General features: G+C 60.7%; 1 protein-coding gene across 3 annotated transcripts in view; it reads right to left on the reverse strand.

Annotated features, from left to right (window-relative positions):
* Positions 1–14,645, reverse strand: part of PRKCZ (protein kinase C zeta) — a 97,980-nt gene that overhangs the window by 17,937 nt on the left and 65,398 nt on the right. For all 3 annotated transcript variants that reach the window (XM_082660363.1, XM_082660365.1, XM_082660364.1), the window contains 6 exons: positions 13,366–13,451; positions 8,709–8,840; positions 8,054–8,135; positions 7,197–7,249; positions 4,410–4,598; positions 1,525–1,622 (listed from right to left, as the gene is read on the reverse strand). In XM_082660363.1, the coding sequence (XP_082516489.1) occupies positions 1,525–1,622; positions 4,410–4,598; positions 7,197–7,249; positions 8,054–8,135; positions 8,709–8,840; positions 13,366–13,451 (640 nt within the window). The remainder of the gene's footprint in view (positions 1–1,524; positions 1,623–4,409; positions 4,599–7,196; positions 7,250–8,053; positions 8,136–8,708; positions 8,841–13,365; positions 13,452–14,645) is intronic.

Genomic DNA, 14,645 nt, shown 5'->3' on the forward strand with positions numbered 1-14,645 from the left:
ACAATACGTTTAGGAAGCGTGGGGTTGGGGGGACACCCTCGGGCGGGCCCCATAATCCCAAGAGACTGGTCACAGCCAAAGAGAGGTGAGGAACACGCACCGGACACTATGCTGGGCCCTCCCGGAGCCCCGGGCGGGGGAAAAGGCCCGGCAGGCAGGGCGGCAAAGATGGACAGAGGGACCCAGGGGCAGCCTGGTTGCAGGGGCCTCGTCCACACGCCTAGGGGCCTGGACCGTCTCCCAGAAGCAATTGGGAAAGTGGTCGGGGGGCTCTGAAGCAGGTGATGGATACTTCAGATCTATGTTCTCGAAACATGGCTCAGTTCCAACGTGGGGGAACTGACAGCCTGGTGCCCCAGGGACCGGACGCCCCGAGGAGGCTGCAGCTGGGGCTCAGGGGGAAAGGGAGGGTCTGAGACCCACTCAGGAGGCAGAAGCACTGAGATCTGGGAAGGTGGCAACGCCAGTTCCGGTGGGAACAGGGGACTGAAGATCGAGAGAGGTGGGGGTGGGTGCGGGGGGCGTCGGGGGGTGAGTCACTGCTCTGACCACAACGAAGCCCCGAGCAGAGAGTGGGCGGAGCAGGAGCGAGACCGTCGCGCAGAGAGGCTTGCTGCACGCTGGGCCCTGGCAGAGTCGGGCCCTCGCTCGATCACTGGCTCCCTGCGCTGATATAAACCTTCCCCAAGAGATAAGCGTATCTCACCGTGATCACACTGCATGAACAACACGGTTTACACGGAACGCCTGCTGCTGGCTGGGAGTGTGGGACTTGGGCATGTGTTAGGTAGAGGTGCCTGCGTGACCCGCCCCCAGTAAACCCCGAGTTTCACAATTCCCTGTGGAGGGATTCAGGGTGTCCTGTGGGACTCCACAGGGAGGGACTCCGGGAGCTCACGCCCGGTTTCCCTTTACGTCCTTCCACAGCAGTAAGCCTTAGCCCTGAGTCTGACGATGTGCCGTGTCCTGCAAGTTCTCCTAAGTCACCGCACCTGGGGGTGGGCCCTGAGCACCCGACCCAGAACACAGTAACTTTTCAAGTAAACAAACTGTGTGAGTTCAAGTCATCTGGCCGAGAAAATTCCAAACTGAGTGTACGTTGACTATCCTGGACCAGCAGTTCCAAACCTTTTTAAGGTAGAATTCTAATATGTACAAAGCTTCTAAGTGAGGCTGGTTAGTATTTATTCATTTATCCCACTAACCAGTGAGATCCATAAGCAGATAGACAGGCCTCCCGCTCACAGGGGCGTCCCAATACCCGACCCCATGCTTGTACCAGTGGGATGCGTTCAATAAATAATTTGTAAACAGAATTGAAGAACTGAGCTTCATTTGTATGAAATTTACTTAATATGACACCGGCCAATGAGAACAATGAAGCTAGTCTGAGGAACCAAAAAGCCCCCACACTTGCAGACGGGAGGACCCTGCAGACGACGGCAGAAACCTCGTGACGACACAGCCTCCACACGGTTCAGGTCAGAGAGCAGCAGAACCCCAGAAGCGCCCCCTTCCTCTTACCGACTTGTTGTCTGGAAGCAGGAGTGTAAGCCGACCAGGAAAGGGTTGCTGGATGCCTGCTCAAACACGTGCTTCTCTGTCTGTACCCAGTCAATGTCCTGAAATAGAAGCCAGGGAGTGTGAACACTTCACGGGCATATCCTGGAGAAGGGGAGGCAAGAGAGGAATGTCAGCTCTGCTTGAGGGGAGACCATGCAGAGAGGAGAAGAAAACGCCCGCTGAGAAATTCTCCCCACCACCATCGCCACCCCACCACTGTCACCCACTACCATCCGTCACCTCCACCTTCACCATCACCACCATCAGCATCTCCACCACCATCAGCATCGTTACCTGTCATCTATCACCGTTCACATTTCTCACTGTTTCTACCACCATCACCAAAGCCACCATCACCAGCTGTGCACTGGCCTCTGGGCTACAGGCTCTCCCGCACTGCCCCGTGTGCTGCCCGTGGCAGCCTTGGAAAGTCTGTATTATCATCTCCACTTAAGACAGGAGGAAACAGAGAATGGAGGTTTCTCCAACACCCCACACCCACCTCCCAAGCACCAGCTCCCACGGCAGGGCTATCTCCCTCCCAATCCACCCTGGAACTTGGGGAAAACTCAGCTTGAGAGTCTCAGCTTTGGTTCCATTACAACCCCAGAAAGCAGAGTCGGACGAGAGTCCCCGAATTCCCCGGGTTAGACCTCTTGTCTCAGGGTTGGGAAGCGAGAGGGAACGGGATGCCTGCCTTCCCCTGAAGGTTTCTGGAAAAACGAGCAGACTCTCAGTGAGCATCCCTTTGGTGGCCAAAGACCGTCTGGGTTCCTCGTCCTGGGGCTGCATCCTGACCCCTCTGCCCCTCGCTCCCGGGGACGCCCTGGCCGGCAGGCTCCGTCTGACCAGCCCCACCTCCCCCAGCTCCACTCGCTCGTGCAATGGCCACCTGGTGTCGGCACTCAGCGTCTCATGTGCAGAGCCGGCCTCAAACAGAGCCCTTGACTGTCCCTGCGTCTGTTCTCGCAGGCACCGGGCCACCCGGGTGCTCAGGAAGGAAACGCCGTTGGGTGGGTGATGCCTCCTCCCCCACGCCCCCGGGTCCACCCGCCTCCCGCCTGCCGGACTCCCCACGCTAGTTTAACAAAACGCCACAGACCTCGAGACTCAAATCCTCCAAACTGTATCCTCTCGCTGCTCTGAGGCAGAAGCCTCTGGGCTCAGGGTGTGGGCAGGGCCCCGCGGAGGGTCCTTCCTGCACCTCCAGGGGACTCTGGCCCTTCTCCGCCTCTGTCTTCACAGTGACTTCTCTGTGTGTGTTTTCCTTCCTTCCTGTCTCAAATCTTTCCCTGCCCTTCTCTAAAAGGACACTCGTCACTGGATTTAGGGCCCCCCAGCTGATCCAGCATGACTGCCGCAGGATCTGTGATTACATCTCCCCAAATAAGGTCCTGTTCCCAGGTTCCTGGGATTGGGACGGGGGCCACGGGACGGCAGCGCCTCTCACAAACGCACAGTTGGCCCGCGCGCCACATCCTAGGGTCTCGCTCCCCTGAGACCACCTCCGAGTCCGAGCTCCAGTCCCCGCCACGTGCGAAGATGCCGAGAGCGACCACAGCAGTAACTCTCTCTGGAGGCCTCTCCTCTCAGTGTTCTAGAAACCGGCCCTCACACACCATCAACCCTCCAGCCGGCCGCAGGCTGGGAAGGGGCTTGGAATCCTCTTGCGGGCTGCAACCGGCAGTGAAGACACCGGCCGGACCCCGCACTTCCCGGGGCCTCCGCTGCCTCAGCTGTGAGGCACGGATGTCCCAACTCACTTGTGAGCTCAGCACCCAGGGCTGAGGGGCCAGCTGGGCGCTGTGAGCACTGCACAAACGCCCTTGCTGGGAGGACAGGTCGGGACTCGGCGCAGCCCCGCTCTGCCCTCTGAACTGCGAGCCTGGGCCGGGGAGCCCGCCCGTGGCCCCCGCTCCACGGGCGCCAAGCGGCCTCACGGGTCAGCAGCGGCTGCACCGGAACAGCCGGGGGCTCCCCGTGAAGCCAGTTCTCTGCTTCTTAGGGACGTCACCCCCGTTCAGGGGTCAAAGAAACAGGTCAAAAGTACGTCAGGCCAAGAAGCCCATGAAAAGGAGCTCAACACGTTGTCACTATGGGAATGCCAATCAAAGTCACTTCATACCCACCAGGACAGCAATGGTCAAAAAACAGCAAATAGCAAAAGCGTCAGCAAGAACGCGCAGAAATTGGGAACCTCACGCGTTGCTGTTGGGAATGTAAAATGGCACAGCTGCCGTGGAAAACAGTTCCTCAAAAAGGTAAACATAGAACGACCCTATGACCCAGCAGTTCGCCTCCTGGGTAAACACCCAGGACGAGTGGAAATAGGGACTCGACAAATAACCGCACAGAGCCGTTCACGGCAGCGCGACTCAGGCAGCGACGCAGAGACAAGCCCAGCGCCGGTCAGCAGCGGACGCAGAGACAAGCCCAGGGCCCGTCAGCGGGTGAACAGAGAGGCCCGAGGGGGTGGATCCATAAAACGCAACGTGGCCGAGGCCTAAAAGGAAGGAAGGACGCGCAGACACCCGCTACCACGTGGATGGACCTTGAGAACACGACGCTCCGTGAGAGAGGCCGGACGCAGAAGGTCCCATAACGCACGGTTCCACTTACACAGAGCGTCCAGAACAGGCAAATCCAAGGAGACAGTGGCGGCCGTAGGGGCCGGGGAGGGGGCCGGGGGGCACTGCTCACGGGGACGGGGCGGGGTGCTGGCGAGGGTGGCCCGACACCGTGAATGCGCTGAACGCCACTGAACCGCGCGCTTGAAAGCGGTCAGCTGGCGAACTCGGTTACGTGCGCTGACTTCCATCCGAAGGAGCGAGCAGGCGGGCCCTCACCTCGTCGTCGTGGACCAGCTCCTTCTTCACCACCTTCATGGCGTAGACCTGATCGTTCTTCTTCAGCCGTACCAGCAGGACCTTGGCGTAGCTCCCGCGTCCGATGACCCTGAGCAGGTCGAAGTCCTGCAGCCCGAGCCCCTGAGATATTTTGATCCCGTCCATCCCATCGATGACCGGCTTGAGGTCCTGGGGGAGGGAGGACAAAACGGGAGGAAGCGGAAAGGAGACTCGTGCGCGACGGGGGAAGACGTGGCGTCCGCGCCCCGGAGCCCAGAGCCCCATCCTGCTCGTAAGTCCTGACTCTCTGTCCCAAAGGCCGCCGCCTCCGCGCCACCCAGGAGCAATCCCCAAGAGCTTCTGGTGGAAGGGGCCGGAAATCCGAGAGCCGTCATCAGCCACCGGTGGGCCCTCTGCAAGCAAGGAAGGATGCTCGGGGCCAGCCCCGCCTGGACAGGCCGAGCAGGTGGCCGCAGGCAACACACCCAGGGGCCATCGGTGCCGCGGCCGGAAGGCCACCTGGCCCTCCCTGGGGGGTTGCAAAGCATAACTTGCTAATGTCTGGAAAGACCTTCCAAAGCAAGTACCACTAGAAACTATATACGATGAAAGAGAAAGGCAACGTGATTAAGGGCACAAGCTCCCCTCCTGAGAATTATCTCTGGCAAGGATTCTCTGGTGGAGGGAGTTAGGTAACTAAGTGTTCCTGACTCACTCCAGACACAGAACACCAGGGAGAAAGACCTAGACGTCCAGGCGGGGACACTGACCTTGGGAAAGGAGTGGCCTCTCGAGGCGTTGCTGTTCCCTGAGGTCCTGTGCACAGAGGTTGAGCTCCAGCCGGAAATGCCCTTGCTCAGAACCACAACTGCCTGAGCCTCATCTATCACCCAGAGTCCAGTTGTGATGCTGTGATTTGTAACACCAAGTTCCTCTCTGTTCTAGGGCCCCATTCCTGGCACACAGCTCCTAAAACCTGGGGGGGGATTTCCTAAGTGCTGGGAGCCAGCAAGGTGTGTTTTGTTATGTTAATGAGGCAACTACAGGGAAGCCTCCAGGTCACCTGAGGATGCAGCTGGCTGCCAGGGGAACCGACTCAGGGATCAGAAGGTCAGTCCCATCCCCTGACCTCCCAGGAGGGGAGAGGGGCTACAGCCCGACTCCAGCGCCAACGGCCAGTGATTTAATCATCACACCTGTGTAATGAAGCCTCCGTAAAACCCCCAAAAGGAGAGGTTTGGGGAGCTTCTGGGTTGGTGACGTGGAGATCTGGGAGTGGCCCTCGCTCAGAGACCGTGGAAGCCCTCGCCCCTTCCCCACACCTTGCCCTGTGAGCCTCCTGCAGATGGCTGCTCCCGAGTTACAACCCTTTAAAAGAACCCGGTGATCTGGTGAGTAAAATGTTTCTCTGAGTCCCGTGGGCCGTTCTCACAAATTAATTGAACCTGAGGAGGGGGTCGTGGGACCCTCCAATCTGTAGCCAGTCGCTCAGAAGCACTTGCAACTGGCATCTAAAGTGGGAGGAGGGGTCCGTCTCGTGGGACTGAGCCCCCGACCTGGGGGATCTGTTCCCCGGTCGATGGTGTCAGAGCCAGGTTACACTGTAGGACACTCAGCGTCTGCTGAGAATTGCAGAGCTGCTGGGTAGTGTGGAAAGCACACACAGAAAATAAAGGCAGGCTTTTATGCAAATAAACTTTGACTAAAACTGCAGCCCTGGACCCGCTGTGCTGTCTGGGTGGAGAGCACGTGGGAAGGCCTCACCCGCAGCAGAAGACGGTGCCAGGATTGGGCCCCCAAGAACCTTTGGGGCAGCAGCCTCTGGGGCTTCGTAACGGATGTGCCCCTGGTGAGACCCAGCTGCGGAGGCGGCAGGGCCTGTTCCCGGAGCTTTCATCTCCCCCCTCCTCGCCACCTCTCCTTCACTGCCGCCCGACAGGCCGACTCCCCGACCCTGGACACCCCATCCCCCCAAACCAGAGGGCCCGTGAGAGCTGCCTGTGGGCGCCAACGTCCCTGCCACACAAGGCACTGAGTCCCAGAGACGGGGACTCCCGCCACGGGGGAGGGGGACGGCTGCAGAAAATGTAAGAACCTGGGTGCTGGAGTGGGCGTGACAGCCAGGTCAGAGTGAGCCCACGCCCCAGAGGCCCGCTTTCTCTCAAAGCACAAGAACACGGGGTTTCCTTTGTGGAGGTCACGGGTGCCCCTTGTGGTCCACCGTGATGGCCTGACCCACCTGTACTGATGTGGAAACGGCCACGCCGGCAGTCAGTGCCGTGGAAAGCTTCCCGTGCGCCGGGCATGGTGCTAAGCGTTCATACAATGCTCTCAGTTTACCCTCACGGAAAGGCGCAATCATTATCCACACTTGACAGAAGAGGATCCTGAGGTCAGAGGGGTCCCCTGACCTGGGCTCAGACCAGGCCTGCAGCTTGGGCTCACACAGACTCAGCCAATGACCCCTCACGCCCAGTTCTGCGTCGGTGAAAGAGTACGTACAATGAGCACCATGTGCTCACCTCAGATTCAGCAACGGCTCACGTGCTGCCACGCTCACTTGCTCTCTGCCCATTCGGCTGTACAGAGAGCACCTCTGTGCTAAATGTCTGGAAGACCTCCCAGACCTCTGCCCTGGAAGCCTCAGTGTGCGTGAGCCCCGATGCCGCAAGGCCGTGCTCCCCCAACCCTCCTCGTCCACAGTCGAGTTTCCACGACTGCCCCAGAAATGAGATAAAGCACCTGTAAACAGGACGCCGGAAACACCGGTGAGCCGTCTGCACTCACCTCAGGCTCATCTTCAATGTTATCACGTTTCCGGGTTGAAGAAATATAAGCAACTAGGGAAGAGAGGAAGAAGAAAGGGTGTTACAGGCGTCGTCGGGGACGCGGCCTGAGACCCCCACGGCCCTTGCCCCAGGCCAGGCCGCCAGGCCAGCCAGTGCTCAGGGTGAAGGCCTGGCAGCCACTCTGACTCAACTAGAGACTTAAGAAAATGCAGCTTCCTGGGCCCCACCCAGACCTGCTGACTCTGAACCTCTGGGGCTGGGAACCTGCCTCTGTGACAAGTTTCCCTAGTGATTCTTCTGAAGTGACGGATCGTAAGATTCTGGTGTCTAGCCTTCCGGTCTTTGTTCTCATGGTACGCAGATGGCTGGCTGGGTGGACGGGTACTTGCTAAGGGTCTCCTTTACATGAGGTGCTGTGCTAAGGGTTTCATGCTCCGTGGCCTCTTGTCATCCCAGGGGATGGAACTCATTTATCCAACGAGGGCTAGGGCCCTTGCACACCCTTGTAACGGTGCACAGAACTGCAGAAGCTCAGAGCTGGGCCATCAGTCCAACAGGTATCCATGGTGGCCACTGCGCTACGTGCCTCTTAGAACGTCCGAAGTCGGCACAGAGGGCAACCCCGCCCCGGGCTCCCCAGGCAGCAGCACACAGAGACGTGGGCGCCCAGGGAAGGCCGCCCCGCCCACTTCTGACCGGACGAGGGGGGCCCTGAGAGCCCTCCCCAGTCCCGCAGCGAGCACGGGACATGCTCCCAGGTACTGGCCCCTGGTGAGAGGAGAGGATCTAAAAGGGTGCCCCGGGGGAAGGGGAGGCGGGCGGGTGTTCCCGGGGGGCGGGGCGAGCAGCCCCTACTTCCATCCGTCTCCTCAGAAGGAAGGTCCACGTCGTCACTCTTGTCGTCCACTGCAGGCTCCTGGGAAGGCATGACAGAATCCTGCAGAGAGACGGCAACACAGTGACCCGGCGGGCGCCACGACGGGGCTTCCGGAGACTTGTGAGTCACCTGTTATGTAACACACACTGTAACACACGTATCACTCAACTGTTACATCATCGCACTGAACACGGGAGGAGGAGCACTGAAGTCACCTGTGAGTCCACAGGCCGAGGTGACCACTCAGCCCCTCGGGCCGCGATCTTCCCGGCAGGTGCTTTAAAAGCGCGTGTATTTACACAGTGACGCTGACTCCTCTCTCCCGCCCCCAGCCCCCATCACGCGTCGGCTGCAGTCAGGCCCCAGCTCCGGGTTCCACGGCTGACGTCACAATCAAGGAGGCTCCCTACTGGTGGACCCTGCGGCCCCCAGGAGTGCCGGGGGCTCCCAGGGCTCAGGAAGAGGGCCCGACCCGGACCGCGGACCTGGGCCGTCACCCTGCAGCCCACGGGAGCCCCCTCCTCTCTCTCGCGGGTGGCAGGGACGATGTCAGGGCCCCGCCTGGACAGAAGGAGGCCGAGGGCCCCTGGGGCAGTGTGGACACCCGCCCAGGCTGTGCCGGCCCCCACTCACCATATGCCTGTCGCAGCTCAGCGGGACGAGGACGTGGCAGCGCTTATGGACCAGCAGTTTGCAGTTGATGCACCTGTAGCCCTGCCTGGCGAGGCCCCATATCCTTTCACTGCACTGGCCACAGTACGCTCTCTGCACGGGACGAGAACAGCCGCTGTCAGCCGGGCCCGGTGCCCCCGGGGGCCCCGCCACGCCGCGGACATGCTGCACCGTCACGACGCGCAGCTGGGGCGGGAGGTGGCCCCGTCGCCTCATCCAACCGGCACCAGGCCCCCGCCCAGGCTCGGCAGCTCCGTCCCAAGGTTGGGGGAACCGAGGGCCCCAAGGAGGGCACTGGGGCTCTGCTCCTTGTGAGGGAAAAGGGGAGGCCCCGGCAGGCAGGGGTGAGGAGACCCCTCCACGGGCAGCGCCCCCCCTGCTCGCAGGGCCTGGAGTGGGAGTCGTAGCTCCTACCAGGCTGCGCTCAGAACAGCCGAGGGGCCCCCTGTGGGTGGAGGGACCCAGGTGAGAAGCGGGTGGGAGAGCCGGCTGCCTGACCCTCGTCCAAACACCCACCTACACGACGACCACAGAAGCGACCCTGCCTGGTGTCAGGACGTGTCAGGATTCTGAGCTGCTCTGGGGCTCCATGCAATTATCTTGGCATTTTTCTCAGCGTTTTAAAAGATTTTAAATGGTCAATTTTTATTCTTCTTGGTTCTAAACACCTGAAATTCATGATCATTTTTGGCTTGTTTGGAGAAGTTTTTGGAACGTCACAAAGTGCGTGGAGGTGAGCGTGTGCAGAAGCCTGGTCACCCGCCCACCACTCGGCGTCCAAAGTCATCTTCGCAGTTCCGTGGTGTCCGCACGTCGACAGGTTCCCCACTTAGTTTTTTTCCAGGCATAACTTGTTTTCGCGTTTTACCCTCTTTTGCCTTTTATTTTTTTAACAAATTTCTTTCTTTTGAGAGAGTCTCAAATTACTCCTGGAGAACAGAAAGGATACACGGTACCAGCCGCGCAATGCAGCTCATTTAGGAAACAGCGAACCCTCACGAGGTGCGGGCCTGAGGCGCAGGACGGGCTCTGGCGGCCAGCGGGCACTGAGAAGCCGATCTCCCACCAGGAAGGAGCCCCCTCCCCATACACAGAGCGCATACGTCTCAGTCACGGCCACGTGGTCAGCACCTGGGACAGTGCCCGGCACACAGTGGGTGCCCAATAAAGGTTTGCTGAAGACAAGTCCACACGCGTGCGCCCGCGCGCCCCCCTGCTTTCAACTTCGGTAACAGGAAAGAGAAGGATGTACCCAAGTCCCCCACGTTGCCGGAACCATCCCTTCCACGAGGAGGCCAACACGGGCTGTGGGACTCCCTCTGGGAACGGCCTGAGATGCGGCAGCAAGGGCCAGACGGGGGGCTGGACAGAGGGCCACCCCCCAGACCTCCGACTCGGGCCAATCCAGTTTAACGCCAGCCTTGGCACCTCTGCCCGAGGAGGGTGAGCACTGGTGAGTAAACTCGGGGTTCAGGGAAGGGGCGGCATCTCTGAGGACCGCTCACCGTTCATGGAACCATTACAAAAATCCACGTCCTTTTATACCATGTGCTAAATGTGTCTTGCTTTCTCCAGAACACCATCGAACAATGCCTGGATCACGTTTGGGGCAAACCCACAGCCACCTGGTATCTTCGCGAATTAACCAAGATCCCTCTTCCTACAGAGCCACCCTCGCCAGGGTCCAGGCCAGGACAACGGGGGATCAAGGGCAGCTGAGTTTGCCGGGTTCCAGCACCCGTCAGTCGCATCGAGGCCACGTGCAGGCATCCCCCCAGGAGGGGCAGCCACAATGTTGCCAAAGGCTCTTTATTTCAAAACTAGATTTGAATTATCAACGTTTCAAGAAACGTGCCACTAAATAATAAAACTTAGGGACTTCCCTGGCGGTCCCGTGGTTGACTTGGTGCTTTCGCTGCCATGGCCCGGGTTCAATCCCTGGTCGGGGAACTAAGATCCCGCGAGCTGCGGCCAAAAAAACCCAATAATGATAATAAATAAAACTTAACACCCAAGCTTCACGTCTCAGAAAGATCACGTGACTTAGTAGACTAATGGCTGCAAGTATTTTAAGCCCCTTACACGCTGCCGAGGCGGCTCCTCGCTCAGGCTTCAGTCACCGGCGTCCGGGGCTGCTTTCACACGGCAACAGCAATGGCCGAGTCAGGGCCCGGCTGTCGTGACAGAGGCTGCACGGCCCACAAAGCCTGAAATACCTGCTCGCTGCCTCAGCCCTGTTCCAGCTGCTCAGACCAACGGCCCCGGGGCTGAGGGCCTCAGGGCCTCCCGTTGTGGGCTGGACGCTGCCCCTGCGCCCCCATGAGTCCCCATCGGAGCCTTCCTCTCTGCTCGAGAAGCTCAGGTGTGTCCAGTGCAGAGACAGCTCCAGGCAGGGAGCTCGGGCCAGTGAGGCCGACAGCCCTTGCCTCCGTCCCCGGGTCACCAGTGAGGCCGACAGCCCTTGCCTCCGTCCCTGGGTCACCAGCAAAGGAGGGCAGTGGCCTCCTTTATGCGCTTGTCCCTGGGAATCTGGCTGAGCCCGCAGAGCCAGGCGTGGAGCTCCTGAGACACGCGGGGTGGCCTCGCGGCCCCGTAATGAACACTGGTGGATGGTGCGGCCTCAGACGTGCAGCCCAAGGACCCTGGTGGGAACTGTGCCTGGTGACAAACGGCGACACGCCCGCCTCCCCATCTGTGAATGGCGGGGCTGGTTAAGAGTTGTCGGGGGTCTTGGGGTCGGCTCCCTCCTCGGCCTGGTGTCTGTGAAAAGCCGCTTGGCGCTCGGGGAGAGCGGGTGGGGACGGGGCTGGAGTGGGTACCGCCCCCCCCGCCGCTGAGTTCCCCTCCTCCTTGAGGAGAAGCCTTTGCCCACAGAGTTTGGGGAGGGTGCGGCAGGAGGAGTGCCAGGCTCTGCACCCTGCCATCAGAGAAATGGGTTTTCCTCGGAGAACCTGCAGGGAGGTAGCGGCCAGGCCCCTCCGGCGGCCTTGCCGGGTGGGTGGGTTTCGTCCTGGGCCCGTGAGTCAATTTGTCATGAAAGGAAGCAGTTCTCTGATGTCCTGAAGGGTGGCCCATCCCGTCTGCCTGAGACCCTCTCTGGCAGAACCAAGCCGGTGCCCAGATGCACAGGAAGAGAAGCCACCGGCCACAAGCTGGCTGGTCGTCCGTTTTTTAAATAAACACGGGAGGGTGGGCAGTGGGGGCCTCGCGTCACGGGGCTGGACGTTCCCATTTCTCCAGGCTTCACCCGGTCCATCTGGGTGGTTCACTGCAAAGTCTCACGTCCACACCCGTCGGCCAGGCCCATCACTCCCGCACCCGAGCCCTCTGCCAGCACTCGGCGACGCCCGACCTCCCCACAGCATCGATGTCCCGAGGACCCCGTGCCCTCCCAACGTTGCCAAGGCTCCCGGGGCCCTTCTCATTCCCGACAGACACGCCGCGTCCCTTCTTTACACCCAACATGGCGCCCAGGGCTCCCCCGCTGCCTCTTCCCCAGTCATCCATTACAGTAAATGATAACCCACTGTGTCGTGTGCGCCTCCCGTGTGCCAGGTGCGGGCACAACCATCAGGGCAGAGTGCTGTGCCCGGCAGGAGGTGGCACACATGGGGCTGTGAGGGGCACGGAGGGGGCGCGCCACGTGGGGGGGGGGCAGAGCGCTCAGCGCGTGCGGGGGTCCCCAGGTCAGCGGGTGCTTGGCTGCTGTACTGGACTCCGTGGTGTCCCGCCAGACTCAGGTCCACCCAGAACCTTAGGTGGAAAAGTATCTTTGTAGGTGCAGTTAGTTAAGCTAAAATGAGGTCAGACTGGGTCCTAATCGTGACGGGCGTCCTTGGGGAGCAGAGACAGAGAGCAGGCGGCAGAGGCTGGAGGGCTGAGCTCCCAGCCCAGGAGCTCCGAGGACCGCCAGCAACCCCAGAAGCTACACAGGAAGAAGGACCCTCCTAGAGCGGCGGGAGGCGAGCGGCCCCGCCCCACCTTGGCTTGCGCTCCAGACGGCGAGAGAACGGACGGCGAAGCATCCAGTTTGTGGTGCTTTGTGCCGGCAGCCCTGGGGCACGTGGTCGCCGGCCATGGGGACACCTGCAGGTGCCTCCCCACCCACCTGCCAGCGGGACGGCTACACAGCCTCGCGAGCCCCATGGTTTCCGCAGGACACAGGGCAGCACGAGGAGCAACACCAGATGCTCGGCTAAAGCGCCTTCGGAGCGGGCCGGGCAGCGGGGCCCGCGGGCCGGGGGCTGGAGGGCTGTCTCGGGCTCTGGGCTTCGCAGGACACCCCTGGGACCAACGGGGACACTGTGGGGTAACACACGCATCCCGGTAATGGGACAAGTCTGCGTCCCTTCTGAATGCACGCAGGCAGGCGGGAGCCACAGCGCCTGGACAGGGGATCCCGTAACAGGGACACACAGGCCGAGTTCATCAGAAAGGCCCGAGCTGGCACTGAGCTGGCACCTTCCTGGGCTCAGGGAGCTTCGTAAAGGGCTCGTTGTCATCCAGGGGCAGCGGCTGTGGAAGCGGCTCGAGGCCTCGCCTGTGCGCAGGGCAGAGCCCGGCACCTCCTCTGGCGGGGGGGAGTGGGGGCATCTCGGCGGCCTCGACAGCAACTCACCCTGTTAAAGCGCTTGGCTTGGAAGAGGTGGCCGTTGGCGCGGTACAGCTTCCGCCATCTTCTGGCTCCACGGCGGTAGATGGATTCTGGAAAGAACAGCAGAAAGGGGTAAAGAAACAGCCTAGTGGCCCACAAGCCCAGCTCCGCCACGTGCGGTGCGGTGGGGACAGGCCACCCGCCGAGCTGACACGCCTGCGTCCCCACAGCCACTCCTCACACGATCCCGGGGTCGACCTCCCCTTGATGCCCCTGGATATGCCGCGAGAGCTGCCCTCCGCGGAGGGTCAGGCTGTGAAGACATCGGGGCCCGTGTGGCCTCCCACGTGTTTCCTTTCCACCCCCTTCCCTCCGGGCGTGAAAACCAGGCCCCTCTCCACACAGGGACAGGCTCCGACGGGCCGAGGGCCCCCTGGACGTGCACGCCCAACCGTCCTCAGAGGGACCCTGGCCGCCGGGGAGTCCACGGTCAGCCCGAGACGGGCGTCCGTCCAGCCAGCACCATCCCGCCCCCTCCGTCCCGGGCTCCCGTTTGAAGAGCAAATCTAGGGACAGAAGTAAAGCCAAACCAACCGGACACTAATGTTGAATTGAAAGTTACCCAAACCGTCGCTTTCACAACGTGCATTCGATAATTCAAACTCCTGAGGAAGGAGGCTGCTCGTTAAAAACGCGGAGCTGAACGTATAACCAGAACCGCTGGTTTTATTCTTCCTCAAAAATGTTTCCAACTTTGCTCCTTCAAAACACTTTGAAAGTATGTGAAAACAAAATACTCAGGATACAACGGGAAGCTTTGTGCCTTTACAAAGCTCTGTAGTGAAGGCGACTTTCATGAGAAGTCAGGGAAGTGCCAGGAATATACTGACGTGGAAACCGTAACAGAATGTTTTTAAAACAAGCAAATTACAGCTCTGGCTGGAACCTGCCGAAACCAGGTCACAGTGACTGCAAAACCGGCTTCTCTCCCGTTACATGGGAGACGAAGTGGGAAACTGAGAAGCCGACACCCAGACAGAACAGGGCCGGCCAGAGGTAGCGTCCTCACCCCCCAGCCCATCTGCCCTGGGCTCCGAGGGGTCCCTGGTGACGCCCCAGGACCCCTGCCCGGGTGACAGGGTGCGGCCCTCCCGGCCTGATTTGGGGGAAGCCTGGCCCCCGGCAGGTTCCCGCTAACGTCCCCGCGTGTGGCGCACACACCCCCCGGCTGTCCCCGCAGACGGAGGCATGAGGCACCGAGTGACACAGACACAGAGGGAGCCGGGCTCTCAGCCGGGGACGCG

This window comes from Grampus griseus (assembly GCF_964374135.1).
Source record: "Grampus griseus genome assembly, chromosome: 1".
Classification (NCBI taxonomy): Eukaryota; Metazoa; Chordata; class Mammalia; order Artiodactyla; family Delphinidae; genus Grampus; species Grampus griseus.